The sequence below is a fragment of the Nerophis ophidion genome, linkage group LG28, assembly GCF_033978795.1.
Source record: "Nerophis ophidion isolate RoL-2023_Sa linkage group LG28, RoL_Noph_v1.0, whole genome shotgun sequence".
Classification (NCBI taxonomy): domain Eukaryota; kingdom Metazoa; phylum Chordata; class Actinopteri; order Syngnathiformes; family Syngnathidae; genus Nerophis; species Nerophis ophidion.
In genome coordinates this window covers 33,108,681-33,123,680 of record NC_084638.1, presented here as the reverse complement: position 1 = coordinate 33,123,680, position 15,000 = coordinate 33,108,681, and the positions used below count along the sequence as shown (strand labels likewise).

General features: G+C 39.6%; 1 protein-coding gene across 1 annotated transcript in view; it reads left to right on the top strand.

Annotated features, from left to right (window-relative positions):
* Positions 1-15,000, top strand: part of LOC133545224 (thymocyte selection-associated high mobility group box protein TOX-like) — a 47,085-nt gene that overhangs the window by 27,889 nt on the left and 4,196 nt on the right. The window contains exon 4 of the mRNA XM_061890619.1: positions 14,285-14,533. Within this exon, the coding sequence (XP_061746603.1) occupies positions 14,285-14,533 (249 nt within the window). The remainder of the gene's footprint in view (positions 1-14,284; positions 14,534-15,000) is intronic.

The following is a 15,000-nucleotide window of genomic DNA, read 5'->3' as shown; positions in this document are numbered from 1 at the left end:
ACTAGATCCTGACTACTTTAGTCCTGCAAGAAACATGTGTGACTGAAGAGTGTGGAGGTGAGAGAAGTAGACTTATTGACTAGATCCTGACTACTTTAGTCCTGCAAGAAACATGTGTGACTGAAGAGTGTGGAGGTGAGGGAAGTAGACTTATTGACTAGATCCTGACTACTTTAGTCCTGCAAGAAACATGTGTGACTGAAGAGGAGTGTGGAGGTGAGGGAAGTAGACTTATTGACTAGATCCTGACTACTTTAGTCCTGCAAGAAACATGTGTGACTGAAGAGTGTGGAGGTGAGAGAAGTAGACTTATTGACTAGATCCTGACTACTTTAGTCCTGCAAGAAACATGTGTGACTGAAGAGTGTGGAGGTGAGAGAAGTAGACTTATTGACTAGATCCTGACTACTTTAGTCCTGCAAGAAACATGTGTGACTGAAGAGGAGTGTGGAGGTGAGAGAAGTAGACTTATTGACTAGATCCTGACTACTTTAGTCCTGCAAGAAACATGTGTGACTGAAGAGTGTGGAGGTGAGAGAAGTAGACTTATTGACTAGATCCTGACTACTTTAGTCCTGCAAGAAACATGTGTGACTGAAGAGTGTGGAGGTGAGAGAAGTAGACTTATTGACTAGATCCTGACTACTTTAGTCCTGCAAGAAACATGTGTGACTGAAGAGTGTGGAGGTGAGAGAAGTAGACTTATTGACTAGATCCTGACTACTTTAGTCCTGCAAGAAACATGTGTGACTGAAGAGTGTGGAGGTGAGAGAAGTAGACTTATTGACTAGATCCTGACTACATTAGTCCTGCAAGAAACATGTGTGACTGAAGAGTGTGGAGGTGAGAGAAGTAGACTTATTGACTAGATCCTGACTACTTTAGTCCTGCAAGAAACATGTGTGACTGAAGAGTGTGGAGGGGAGAGAAGTAGACTTATTGACTAGATCCTGACTACTTTAGTCCTGCAAGAAACATGTGTGACTGAAGAGTGTGGAGGTGAGAGAAGTAGACTTATTGACTAGATCCTGACTACTTTAGTCCTGCAAGAAACATGTGTGACTGAAGAGTGTGGAGGTGAGAGAAGTAGACTTATTGACTAGATCCTGACTACTTTAGTCCTGCAAGAAACATGTGTGACTGAAGAGTGTGGAGGTGAGAGAAGTAGACTTATTGACTAGATCCTGACTACTTTAGTCCTGCAAGAAACATGTGTGACTGAAGAGGAGTGTGGAGGTGAGGGAAGTAGACTTATTGACTAGATCCTGACTACTTTAGTCCTGCAAGAAACATGTGTGACTGAAGAGTGTGGAGGTGAGGGAAGTAGACTTATTGACTAGATCCTGACTACTTTAGTCCTGCAAGAAACATGTGTGACTGAAGAGGAGTGTGGAGGTGAGAGAAGTAGACTTATTGACTAGATCCTGACTACTTTAGTCCTGCAAGAAACATGTGTGACTGAAGAGTGTGGAGGTGAGAGAAGTAGACTTATTGACTAGATCCTGACTACTTTAGTCCTGCAAGAAACATGTGTGACTGAAGAGTGTGGAGGTGAGAGAAGTAGACTTATTGACTAGATCCTGACTACTTTAGTCCTGCAAGAAACATGTGTGACTGAAGAGTGTGGAGGTGAGAGAAGTAGACTTATTGACTAGATCCTGACTACATTAATCCTGCAAGAAACATGTGTGACTGAAGAGTGTGGAGGTGAGAGAAGTAGACTTATTGACTAGATCCTGACTACTTTAGTCCTGCAAGAAACATGTGTGACTGAAGAGTGTGGAGGTGAGAGAAGTAGACTTATTGACTAGATCCTGACTACTTTAGTCCTGCAAGAAACATGTGTGACTGAAGAGTGTGGAGGTGAGAGAAGTAGACTTATTGACTAGATCCTGACTACTTTAGTCCTGCAAGAAACATGTGTGACTGAAGAGTGTGGAGGTGAGAGAAGTAGACTTATTGACTAGATCCTGACTACTTTAGTCCTGCAAGAAACATGTGTGACTGAAGAGTGTGGAGGTGAGAGAAGTAGACTTATTGACTAGATCCTGACTACATTAGTCCTGCAAGAAACATGTGTGACTGAAGAGTGTGGAGGTGAGAGAAGTAGACTTATTGACTAGATCCTGACTACTTTAGTCCTGCAAGAAACATGTGTGACTGAAGAGTGTGGAGGGGAGAGAAGTAGACTTATTGACTAGATCCTGACTACTTTAGTCCTGCAAGAAACATGTGTGACTGAAGAGTGTGGAGGTGAGAGAAGTAGACTTATTGACTAGATCCTGACTACTTTAGTCCTGCAAGAAACATGTGTGACTGAAGAGTGTGGAGGTGAGAGAAGTAGACTTATTGACTAGATCCTGACTACTTTAGTCCTGCAAGAAACATGTGTGACTGAAGAGGAGTGTGGAGGTGAGGGAAGTAGACTTATTGACTAGATCCTGACTACTTTAGTCCTGCAAGAAACATGTGTGACTGAAGAGTGTGGAGGTGAGGGAAGTAGACTTATTGACTAGATCCTGACTACTTTAGTCCTGCAAGAAACATGTGTGACTGAAGAGTGTGGAGGTGAGAGAAGTAGACTTATTGACTAGATCCTGACTACTTTAGTCCTGCAAGAAACATGTGTGACTGAAGAGTGTGGAGGTGAGAGAAGTAGACTTATTGACTAGATCCTGACTACTTTAGTCCTGCAAGAAACATGTGTGACTGAAGAGTGTGGAGGTGAGAGAAGTAGACTTATTGACTAGATCCTGACTACTTTAGTCCTGCAAGAAACATGTGTGACTGAAGAGTGTGGAGGTGAGAGAAGTAGACTTATTGACTAGATCCTGACTACTTTAGTCCTGCAAGAAACATGTGTGACTGAAGAGTGTGGAGGTGAGAGAAGTAGACTTATTGACTAGATCCTGACTACTTTAGTCCTGCAAGAAACATGTGTGACTGAAGAGTGTGGAGGTGAGAGAAGTAGACTTATTGACTAGATCCTGACTACTTTAGTCCTGCAAGAAACATGTGTGACTGAAGAGTGTGGAGGTGAGAGAAGTAGACTTATTGACTAGATCCTGACTACTTTTATCCTGCAAGAAACATGTGTGACTGAAGAGTGTGGAGGTGAGAGAAGTAGACTTATTGACTAGATCCTGACTACTTTAATCCTGCAAGAAACATGTGTGACTGAAGAGTGTGGAGGTGAGAGAAGTAGACTTATTGACTAGATCCTGACTACTTTAGTCCTGCAAGAAACATGTGTGACTGAAGAGTGTGGAGGTGAGAGAAGTAGACTTATTGACTAGATCCTGACTACTTTAGTCCTGCAAGAAACATGTGTGACTGAAGAGTGTGGAGGTGAGAGAAGTAGACTTATTGACTAGATCCTGACTACTTTAGTCCTGCAAGAAACATGTGTGACTGAAGAGTGTGGAGGTGAGAGAAGTAGACTTATTGACTAGATCCTGACTACTTTAGTCCTGCAAGAAACATGTGTGACTGAAGAGTGTGGAGGTGAGAGAAGTAGACTTATTGACTAGATCCTGACTACTTTAATCCTGCAAGAAACATGTGTGACTGAAGAGTGTGGAGGGGAGAGAAGTAGACTTATTGACTAGATCCTGACTACTTTAGTCCTGCAAGAAACATGTGTGACTGAAGAGTGTGGAGGTGAGAGAAGTAGACTTATTGACTAGATCCTGACTACATTAATCCTGCAAGAAACATGTGTGACTGAAGAGTGTGGAGGTGAGAGAAGTAGACTTATTGACTAGATCCTGACTACTTTAGTCCTGCAAGAAACATGTGTGACTGAAGAGTGTGGAGGTGAGGGAAGTAGACTTATTGACTAGATCCTGACTACTTTAGTCCTGCAAGAAACATGTGTGACTGAAGAGTGTGGAGGTGAGAGAAGTAGACTTATTGACTAGATCCTGACTACTTTAGTCCTGCAAGAAACATGTGTGACTGAAGAGGAGTGTGGAGGTGAGGGAAGTAGACTTATTGACTAGATCCTGACTACTTTAGTCCTGCAAGAAACATGTGTGACTGAAGAGTGTGGAGGTGAGAGAAGTAGACTTATTGACTAGATCCTGACTACTTTAGTCCTGCAAGAAACATGTGTGACTGAAGAGTGTGGAGGTGAGAGAAGTAGACTTATTGACTAGATCCTGACTACTTTAATCCTGCAAGAAACATGTGTGACTGAAGAGTGTGGAGGTGAGAGAAGTAGACTTATTGACTAGATCCTGACTACTTTAGTCCTGCAAGAAACATGTGTGACTGAAGAGTGTGGAGGTGAGAGAAGTAGACTTATTGACTAGATCCTGACTACTTTAGTCCTGCAAGAAACATGTGTGACTGAAGAGTGTGGAGGTGAGAGAAGTAGACTTATTGACTAGATCCTGACTACTTTAGTCCTGCAAGAAACATGTGTGACTGAAGAGTGTGGAGGTGAGAGAAGTAGACTTATTGACTAGATCCTGACTACTTTAGTCCTGCAAGAAACATGTGTGACTGAAGAGTGTGGAGGTGAGAGAAGTAGACTTATTGACTAGATCCTGACTACTTTAGTCCTGCAAGAAACATGTGTGACTGAAGAGTGTGGAGGTGAGAGAAGTAGACTTATTGACTAGATCCTGACTACATTAGTCCTGCAAGAAACATGTGTGACTGAAGAGTGTGGAGGTGAGAGAAGTAGACTTATTGACTAGATCCTGACTACTTTAGTCCTGCAAGAAACATGTGTGACTGAAGAGTGTGGAGGTGAGAGAAGTAGACTTATTGACTAGATCCTGACTACTTTAGTCCTGCAAGAAACATGTGTGACTGAAGAGTGTGGAGGTGAGAGAAGTAGACTTATTGACTAGATCCTGACTACTTTAGTCCTGCAAGAAACATGTGTGACTGAAGAGTGTGGAGGTGAGAGAAGTAGACTTATTGACTAGATCCTGACTACTTTAGTCCTGCAAGAAACATGTGTGACTGAAGAGTGTGGAGGTGAGAGAAGTAGACTTATTGACTAGATCCTGACTACTTTAGTCCTGCAAGAAACATGTGTGACTGAAGAGTGTGGAGGGGAGAGAAGTAGACTTATTGACTAGATCCTGACTACTTTAGTCCTGCAAGAAACATGTGTGACTGAAGAGTGTGGAGGTGAGAGAAGTAGACTTATTGACTAGATCCTGACTACTTTAGTCCTGCAAGAAACATGTGTGACTGAAGAGTGTGGAGGGGAGAGAAGTAGACTTATTGACTAGATCCTGACTACATTAGTCCTGCAAGAAACATGTGTGACTGAAGAGTGTGGAGGTGAGAGAAGTAGACTTATTGACTAGATCCTGACTACTTTAGTCCTGCAAGAAACATGTGTGACTGAAGAGTGTGGAGGTGAGAGAAGTAGACTTATTGACTAGATCCTGACTACTTTAGTCCTGCAAGAAACATGTGTGACTGAAGAGGAGTGTGGAGGTGAGAGAAGTAGACTTATTGACTAGATCCTGACTACTTTAGTCCTGCAAGAAACATGTGTGACTGAAGAGTGTGGAGGTGAGAGAAGTAGACTTATTGACTAGATCCTGACTACTTTAGTCCTGCAAGAAACATGTGTGACTGAAGAGTGTGGAGGGGAGAGAAGTAGACTTATTGACTAGATCCTGACTACTTTAGTCCTGCAAGAAACATGTGTGACTGAAGAGTGTGGAGGTGAGAGAAGTAGACTTATTGACTAGATCCTGACTACTTTAGTCCTGCAAGAAACATGTGTGACTGAAGAGGAGTGTGGAGGTGAGAGAAGTAGACTTATTGACTAGATCCTGACTACTTTAGTCCTGCAAGAAACATGTGTGACTGAAGAGTGTGGAGGTGAGAGAAGTAGACTTATTGACTAGATCCTGACTACTTTAGTCCTGCAAGAAACATGTGTGACTGAAGAGTGTGGAGGTGAGAGAAGTAGACTTATTGACTAGATCCTGACTACTTTAGTCCTGCAAGAAACATGTGTGACTGAAGAGTGTGGAGGTGAGAGAAGTAGACTTATTGACTAGATCCTGACTACTTTAGTCCTGCAAGAAACATGTGTGACTGAAGAGTGTGGAGGTGAGAGAAGTAGACTTATTGACTAGATCCTGACTACTTTAGTCCTGCAAGAAACATGTGTGACTGAAGAGTGTGGAGGTGAGAGAAGTAGACTTATTGACTAGATCCTGACTACTTTAGTCCTGCAAGAAACATGTGTGACTGAAGAGTGTGGAGGTGAGAGAAGTAGACTTATTGACTAGATCCTGACTACTTTAGTCCTGCAAGAAACATGTGTGACTGAAGAGTGTGGAGGTGAAGGAAGTAGACTTATTGACTAGATCCTGACTACTTTAGTCCTGCAAGAAACATGTGTGACTGAAGAGTGTGGAGGTGAGAGAAGTAGACTTATTGACTAGATCCTGACTACTTTAGTCCTGCAAGAAACATGTGTGACTGAAGAGTGTGGAGGTGAGAGAAGTAGACTTATTGACTAGATCCTGACTACTTTAGTCCTGCAAGAAACATGTGTGACTGAAGAGTGTGGAGGTGAGAGAAGTAGACTTATTGACTAGATCCTGACTACTTTAGTCCTGCAAGAAACATGTGTGACTGAAGAGTGTGGAGGTGAGAGAAGTAGACTTATTGACTAGATCCTGACTACTTTAGTCCTGCAAGAAACATGTGTGACTGAAGAGTGTGGAGGTGAGAGAAGTAGACTTATTGACTAGATCCTGACTACTTTAGTCCTGCAAGAAACATGTGTGACTGAAGAGTGTGGAGGTGAGAGAAGTAGACTTATTGACTAGATCCTGACTACTTTAGTCCTGCAAGAAACATGTGTGACTGAAGAGTGTGGAGGTGAAGGAAGTAGACTTATTGACTAGATCCTGACTACTTTAGTCCTGCAAGAAACATGTGTGACTGAAGAGTGTGGAGGTGAGAGAAGTAGACTTATTGACTAGATCCTGACTACTTTAGTCCTGCAAGAAACATGTGTGACTGAAGAGTGTGGAGGTGAGAGAAGTAGACTTATTGACTAGATCCTGACTACTTTAGTCCTGCAAGAAACATGTGTGACTGAAGAGTGTGGAGGTGGGAGAAGTAGACTTATTGACTAGATCCTGACTACTTTAGTCCTGCAAGAAACATGTGTGACTGAAGAGTGTGGAGGTGAGAGAAGTAGACTTATTGACTAGATCCTGACTACTTTAGTCCTGCAAGAAACATGTGTGACTGAAGAGTGTGGAGGTGAAGGAAGTAGACTTATTGACTAGATCCTGACTACTTTAGTCCTGCAAGAAACATGTGTGACTGAAGAGTGTGGAGGTGAGAGAAGTAGACTTATTGACTAGATCCTGACTACTTTAGTCCTGCAAGAAACATGTGTGACTGAAGAGTGTGGAGGTGAGAGAAGTAGACTTATTGACTAGATCCTGACTACTTTAGTCCTGCAAGAAACATGTGTGACTGAAGAGTGTGGAGGTGAGAGAAGTAGACTTATTGACTAGATCCTGACTACTTTAGTCCTGCAGCAAGAAGCTTTTGTGGCACCATGAAAGGAGACAAGTGCCAGTCATGTATGCACAGCATGAAGAAGGAAAAAAGTCTCATTTATGTAGCGCTTCAACTGGCAACTGTTTCCAACTGCATCTTGGCCACACAGCTGGACCTACAATGTATCACAAGTGATACAACAGTGACCAGAGCAATTAGTGTTTTGCCCCTAAGGAGTATGAGATGCATTACACGTGCCGTCCACAGGAGGGCAGTAACAGAATGATGCCACCAGAGTGCGACAAAGAAGGAAGCAGAGTCAGCTGCTTTTCCAACAGCAATGTTGGCAAGTTGAACAGGATGAGCTGAAAAATGTCAATTCTTTTATAGGATGAGCTGAAAAATGTCAATTCTTTTATAGGATGAGCTAGGATATGTCAATTCTTTCCTGACACTTCAGTGTCAACATTGTTTATGCAATGACTACTTAATAAATATTGCATAATATACTGTTTTTAAATGTAAAGTATCTCCAAATGAGTCAATGGGCATTTTATTGCATTACAAACAGAGATGTCCGATAATGACTTTTTTGCCCATATCTGATATTCCGATATTGTCCAACTCTTAATTACTGATTCCGATATCAAGCGATACCGATATATAAAGTGGTGGAATGAACACATTATTATGCCTCATTTTGTTGTATTAAACAATATAACAAGGTTTTCCAAAATAAATCAACTCAAGTTATGGTGTATATTGTAGCGTCCCGGAGGAGTTAGTGCTGCAAGGGGTTCTGGGTATTTGTATGTTACGGTGCGGATGTTCTCCCGAAATGTGTTTGTCATTCTTGTTTGGTGTGGCTTCACAGTGTGGCACATATTTGTAACAGTGTTGGCGTTGTTTACACGGCCACCCTCAGTGTGACCTGTATGGCTGTTGACCAAGTATGCCTTGCATTCACTTGTGTGTGTGAAAAGCCATAGATATTATGTGATTGGGTCGGCACGCAAAGGCAGTGCCTTTAAGGTTTATTGGTGCCTTGTTCTTCTCCCTACGTCCGCGTACCTAGCGGCGTTTGGAAAAGTCATACATTTGACTTTTTGAAATCAATACAGATGATTTCCGATATCACATTTTAAAGCATTTATCAGCCGATAATATCGACAGTCTGACATTATCGGAAATCTCTATATACAGATACTTATGTTTCAAATATAATGTTTGTATCACACAATATGCTATATTGAAAGGTAAAATATATATGTGTGTATATGTATATATACATGTATGTATAGTGTGTTGCAATAATAAGTTATGGCTTTCTGATTCTATTTTATATTTATTTGAAAAATAACTCCCATTAGGAGGAGCTGCTCTTCTTTGGAATTGTTTACAATCATGAGGAAACACGTCTTCTTTTGTTATTATTTGAAACAGACTGAAGTCAAACAACGTCGGGGTACTGACATGGGAGCTAGCTTATCTCTTCCCCTAGCTAGCTTTCACGGCCCGTGTGTGAGCACCGCGGCAAAAGTGTTCTTGGGTTCATACATGGAAGTGGATTTCACAAATAATACAATTTGTTCATGAGGACCAATAAAAAGCTCCAGTTTCAAAAGATGTGAATGAACTAGTAGTTCATGCTTCACAGGTCTCTAGATGCCATGTAAAGTGTCATGTTTGACCTATACTGGCCCAAAGTTGAAGTGGGGGTGTGAGTGGCCAGAAGAACTCATTCAGTTGAAAAATGCACACACGTTTGTTACTGGATGCTTTTTAATGTGCTTCTTTAACTACAACTATTAAGTAGGTGTAAAGGTAGAAGTGTGCAGAAATACAACTGAGGAAGGAAAACAATTCCAATGAAGGAACGTCAATGTGCGACAACTTCTGGAGCTTCTGTTTCTTCATGTTGTTGACAATCTGTCAAACTGTGGCACGCCAAAGAATCACTCAATTCAATATTCAAGCACAGTGTTACTGTTCAATTGGGGTAATGTGACAGTGGACAAAAACTATCATATAGACTTGTTCAAGAAAATTGTTACCTTTTTGATTTTAATAAATATCTAAGCCTACTACTTGTTTGAATGTTGTCATGATGGTGGTACTTAATGAATACTTAAGTCTACCACACTACTGTATTTAATGTTGTCATGATGGTGGTACTTAATGAATACTTAGGTCTACTACACTACTGTATGTAATGTTGTCATGATGGTGGTACTTCATGAATACTTAAGTCTACTACACTACTGTATGTAATGTTGTCATGATGGTGGTACTTAATGAATTCTTAGGTCTACTACACTACTGTATGTAATGTTGTCATGATGGTGGTACTTAATGAATACTTAGGTCTACTACACTACTGTATTTAATGTTGTCATGATGGTGGTACTTAATGAATACTTAGGTCTACTACACTACTGTATTTAATGTTGTCATGACGGTGGTACTTAATGAATACTTATGTCTACTACACTACTGTATTTAATGTTGTCATGATGGTGGTACTTAATGAATACTTAGGTCTACTACACTACTGTATGTAATGTTGTCATGATGGTGGTACTTAATGAATACTTAGGTCTACTACACTACTGTATTTAATGTTGTCATGATGGTGGTACTTAATGAATACTTAGGTCTACTACACTACTGTATTTAATGTTGTCATTATGGTGGTACTTAATGAATACTTAGGTCTACTACACTATTTAATGTTGTCATGGTGGTGGTACTTAATGAATACTTAGGTCTACTACACTACTGTATTTAATGTTGTCATTATGGTGGTACTTAATGAATACTTAGGTCTACTACACTATTTAATGTTGTCATGGTGGTGGTACTTAATGAATACTTAGGTCTACTACGCTTCTGTAATTAATGTTGTCATTATGGTGGTACTTAATGAATACTTAGGTCTACTACGCTTCTGTAATTAATGTTGTCATTATGGTGGTACTTGATGAATACTTAGGTCTACTACACTACTGTATTTAATGTTGTCATGATGGTGGTACTTAATGAATACTTAGGTCTACTACACTACTGTATTTAATGTTGTCATGATGGTGGTACTTAATGAATACTTAGGTCTACTACACTACTGTATTTAATGTTGTCATGATGGTGGTACTTAATGAATACTTAGGTCTACTACACTACTGTATTTAATGTTGTCATGATGGTGGTACTTGATGAATACTTAGGTCTACTACACTACTGTATTTAATGTTGTCATTATGGTGGTACTTAATGAATACTTAGGTCTACTACACTACTGTATTTAATGTTGTCATTATGGTGGTACTTAATGAATACTTAGGTCTACTACACTATTTAATGTTGTCATGGTGGTGGTACTTAATGAATACTTGGGTCTACTACGCTTCTGTAATTAATGTTGTCATTATGGTGGTACTTAATGAATACTTAGGTCTACTACGCTTCTGTAATTAATGTTGTCATTATGGTGGTACTTGATGAATACTTAGGTCTACTACACTACTGTATTTAATGTTGTCATGATGGTGGTACTTAATGAATACTTAGGTCTACTACACTACTGTATTTAATGTTGTCATGATGGTGGTACTTAATGAATACTTAGGTCTACTACACTATTTAATGTTGTCATGGTGGTGGTACTTAATGAATACTTAGGTCTACTACGCTTCTGTAATTAATGTTGTCATTATGGTGGTACTTAATGAATACTTAGGTCTACTACACTACTGTATTTAATGTTGTCATGATGGTGGTACTTAATGAATACTTAGGTCTACTACGCTTCTGTAATTAATGTTGTCATGATGGTGGTACTTAATGAATACTTATGTCTACTACACTACTGTATTTAATGTTGTCATGATGGTGGTACTTAATGAATACTTAGGTCTACTACGCTTCTGTAATTAATGTTGTCATTATGGTGGTACTTAATGAATACTTAGGTCTACTACACTACTGTATTTAATGTTGTCATGATGGTGGTACTTAATGAATACTTAGGTCTACTACACTACTGTATTTAATGTTGTCATGATGGTGGTACTTAATGAATACTTAGGTCTACTACACTACTGTATTTAATGTTGTCATGATGGTGGTACTTAATGAATACTTAGGTCTACTACACTACTGTATTTAATGTTGTCATTATGGTGGTACTTAATGAATACTTAGGTCTACTACACTACTGTATTTAATGTTGTCATGATGGTGGTACTTAATGAATACTTAGGTCTACTACACTACTGTATTTAATGTTGTCATTATGGTGGTACTTAATGAATACTGAGGTCTACTACACTATTTAATGTTGTCATGGTGGTGGTACTTAATGAATACTTAGGTCTACTACACTATTTAATGTTGTCATGGTGGTGGTACTTAATGAATACTTAGGTCTACTACACTACTGTATGTAATGTTGTCATGATGGTGGTACTTAATGAATACTTAGGTCTACTACACTACTGTATTTAATGTTGTCATTATGGTGGTACTTAATGAATACTTAGCTCTACTACACTACTGTATTTAATGTTGTCATTATGGTGGTACTTGATGAATACTTAGGTCTACTACACTACTGTATTTAATGTTGTCATGATGGTGGTACTTAATGAATACTTAGGTCTACTACACTATTTAATGTTGTCATGGTGGTGGTACTTAATGAATACTTAGGTCTACTACGCTTCTGTAATTAATGTTGTCATTATGGTGGTACTTAATGAATACTTAGGTCTACTACACTACTGTATTTAATGTTGTCATGATGGTGGTACTTAATGAATACTTAGGTCTACTACGCTTCTGTAATTAATGTTGTCATGATGGTGGTACTTAATGAATACTTATGTCTACTACACTACTGTATTTAATGTTGTCATGATGGTGGTACTTAATGAATACTTAGGTCTACTACGCTTCTGTAATTAATGTTGTCATTATGGTGGTACTTAATGAATACTTAGGTCTACTACACTACTGTATTTAATGTTGTCATGATGGTGGTACTTAATGAATACTTAGGTCTACTACACTACTGTATTTAATGTTGTCATGATGGTGGTACTTAATGAATACTTAGGTCTACTACACTACTGTATTTAATGTTGTCATTATGGTGGTACTTAATGAATACTTAGGTCTACTACACTACTGTATTTAATGTTGTCATGATGGTGGTACTTAATGAATACTTAGGTCTACTACACTACTGTATTTAATGTTGTCATTATGGTGGTACTTAATGAATACTGAGGTCTACTACACTACTGTATTTAATGTTGTCATGGTGGTGGTACTTAATGAATACTTAGGTCTACTACACTATTTAATGTTGTCATGGTGGTGGTACTTAATGAATACTTAGGTCTACTACACTATTTAATGTTGTCATGGTGGTGGTACTTAATGAATACTTAGGTCTACTACACTACTGTATTTAATGTTGTCATGGTGGTGGTACTTAATGAATACTTAGGTCTACTACACTATTTAATGTTGTCATGGTGGTGGTACTTAATGAATACTTAGGTCTACTACACTACTGTATGTAATGTTGTCATGATGGTGGTACTTAATGAATACTTAGGTCTACTACACTACTGTATTTAATGTTGTCATTATGGTGGTACTTAATGAATACTTAGGTCTACTACACTACTGTATTTAATGTTGTCATTATGGTGGTACTTGATGAATACTTAGGTCTACTACACTACTGTATTTAATGTTGTCATGATGGTGGTACTTAATGAATACTTAGGTCTACAACACTACTGTATTTAATGTTGTCATGATGGTGGTACTTAATGAATACTTAGGTCTACTACACTACTGTATTTAATGTTGTCATTATGGTGGTACTTAATGAATACTTAGGTCTACTACACTACTGTATTTAATGTTGTCATTATGGTGGTACTTAATGAATACTTAGGTCTACTACACTATTTAATGTTGTCATGGTGGTGGTACTTAATGAATACTTAGGTCTACTACGCTTCTGTAATTAATGTTGTCATGATGGTGGTACTTAATGAATACTTAGGTCTACTACACTACTGTATTTAATGTTGTCATGATGGTGGTACTTAATGAATACTTAGGTCTACTACACTACTGTATTTAATGTTGTCATTATGGTGGTACTTAATGAATACTTAGGTCTACTACACTATTTAATGTTGTCATGGTGGTGGTACTTAATGAATACTTAGGTCTACTACGCTTCTGTAATTAATGTTGTCATTATGGTGGTACTTAATGAATACTTAGGTCTACTACGCTTCTGTAATTAATGTTGTCATTATGGTGGTACTTGATGAATACTTAGGTCTACTACACTACTGTATTTAATGTTGTCATGATGGTGGTACTTAATGAATACTTAGGTCTACTACACTACTGTATTTAATGTTGTCATGATGGTGGTACTTAATGAATACTTAGGTCTACTACACTACTGTATTTAATGTTGTCATGATGGTGGTACTTAATGAATACTTAGGTCTACTACACTACTGTATTTAATGTTGTCATGACGATGGTACTTGATGAATACTTAGGTCTACTACACTACTGTATTTAATGAAGAATATGTCTTGTCTCCATGGTCTGGTCTTCATCTGGTGTCCATGGTCTGGTCTTCATCTGGTCTCCATGGCCTGGTCTTCATTTGGTGTCAATGGTCTGGTCTTCATCTGGTGTCCATGGTCTGGTCTTCATCTGGTCTCCATGGTCTGGTCTTCAGTCCTACCAAATGGGTGACGAGGACTTCCACTTTGCACCCATCACTCCCCCGACCCTGCCGGACCACATGCTGCCCCAGGACTCCCCCACTGGACCCTATGGCTCCCACCCGGCCCCCCACCACCCCTACCAGCTGCAGGCTATGAACGTCCCCGGGATGCCCCGCAGTCAGGATGGCGCCACCATGCTCAACCAAGATGGCGACACCTTCAGCCCTGACAGGGCGGCCATGACCAGCACTCTGTCGGTGGTAAGTGGGCTTCAAGCATATTAATCATCATAATCATCTGTTGCAACATGTGGAGATCCACACCTGAGTGACTTGTACATGCTGTAAAACACTGGTCTTTAACATCTGCTCATGTTGGTCCTCACCAAAGTCTAGTCCGGGACAGCCAGAGTCTTCAGTTGTCTGACACAGTTCATTAAGACTTCAGTCCCAAATCACCAAAGACAGGAAGAGGCATCCCCCGTGCTCTACATCTTAACCATAGGGCCACCAAAATACTGTCTCAGCTGTATGAGACTTGTAATACACTTGTCCACCACTGGTGGCAGTAATGACAACATCACACAAGTACTCAGGTGTAATACACTTGTCCACCACTGGTGGCAGTAATGACAACATCACACAAGTACTCAGGTGTAATACACTTGTCCACCACTGGTGGCAGTAATGACAACATCACACAAGTACTCAGGTGTAATACACTTGTC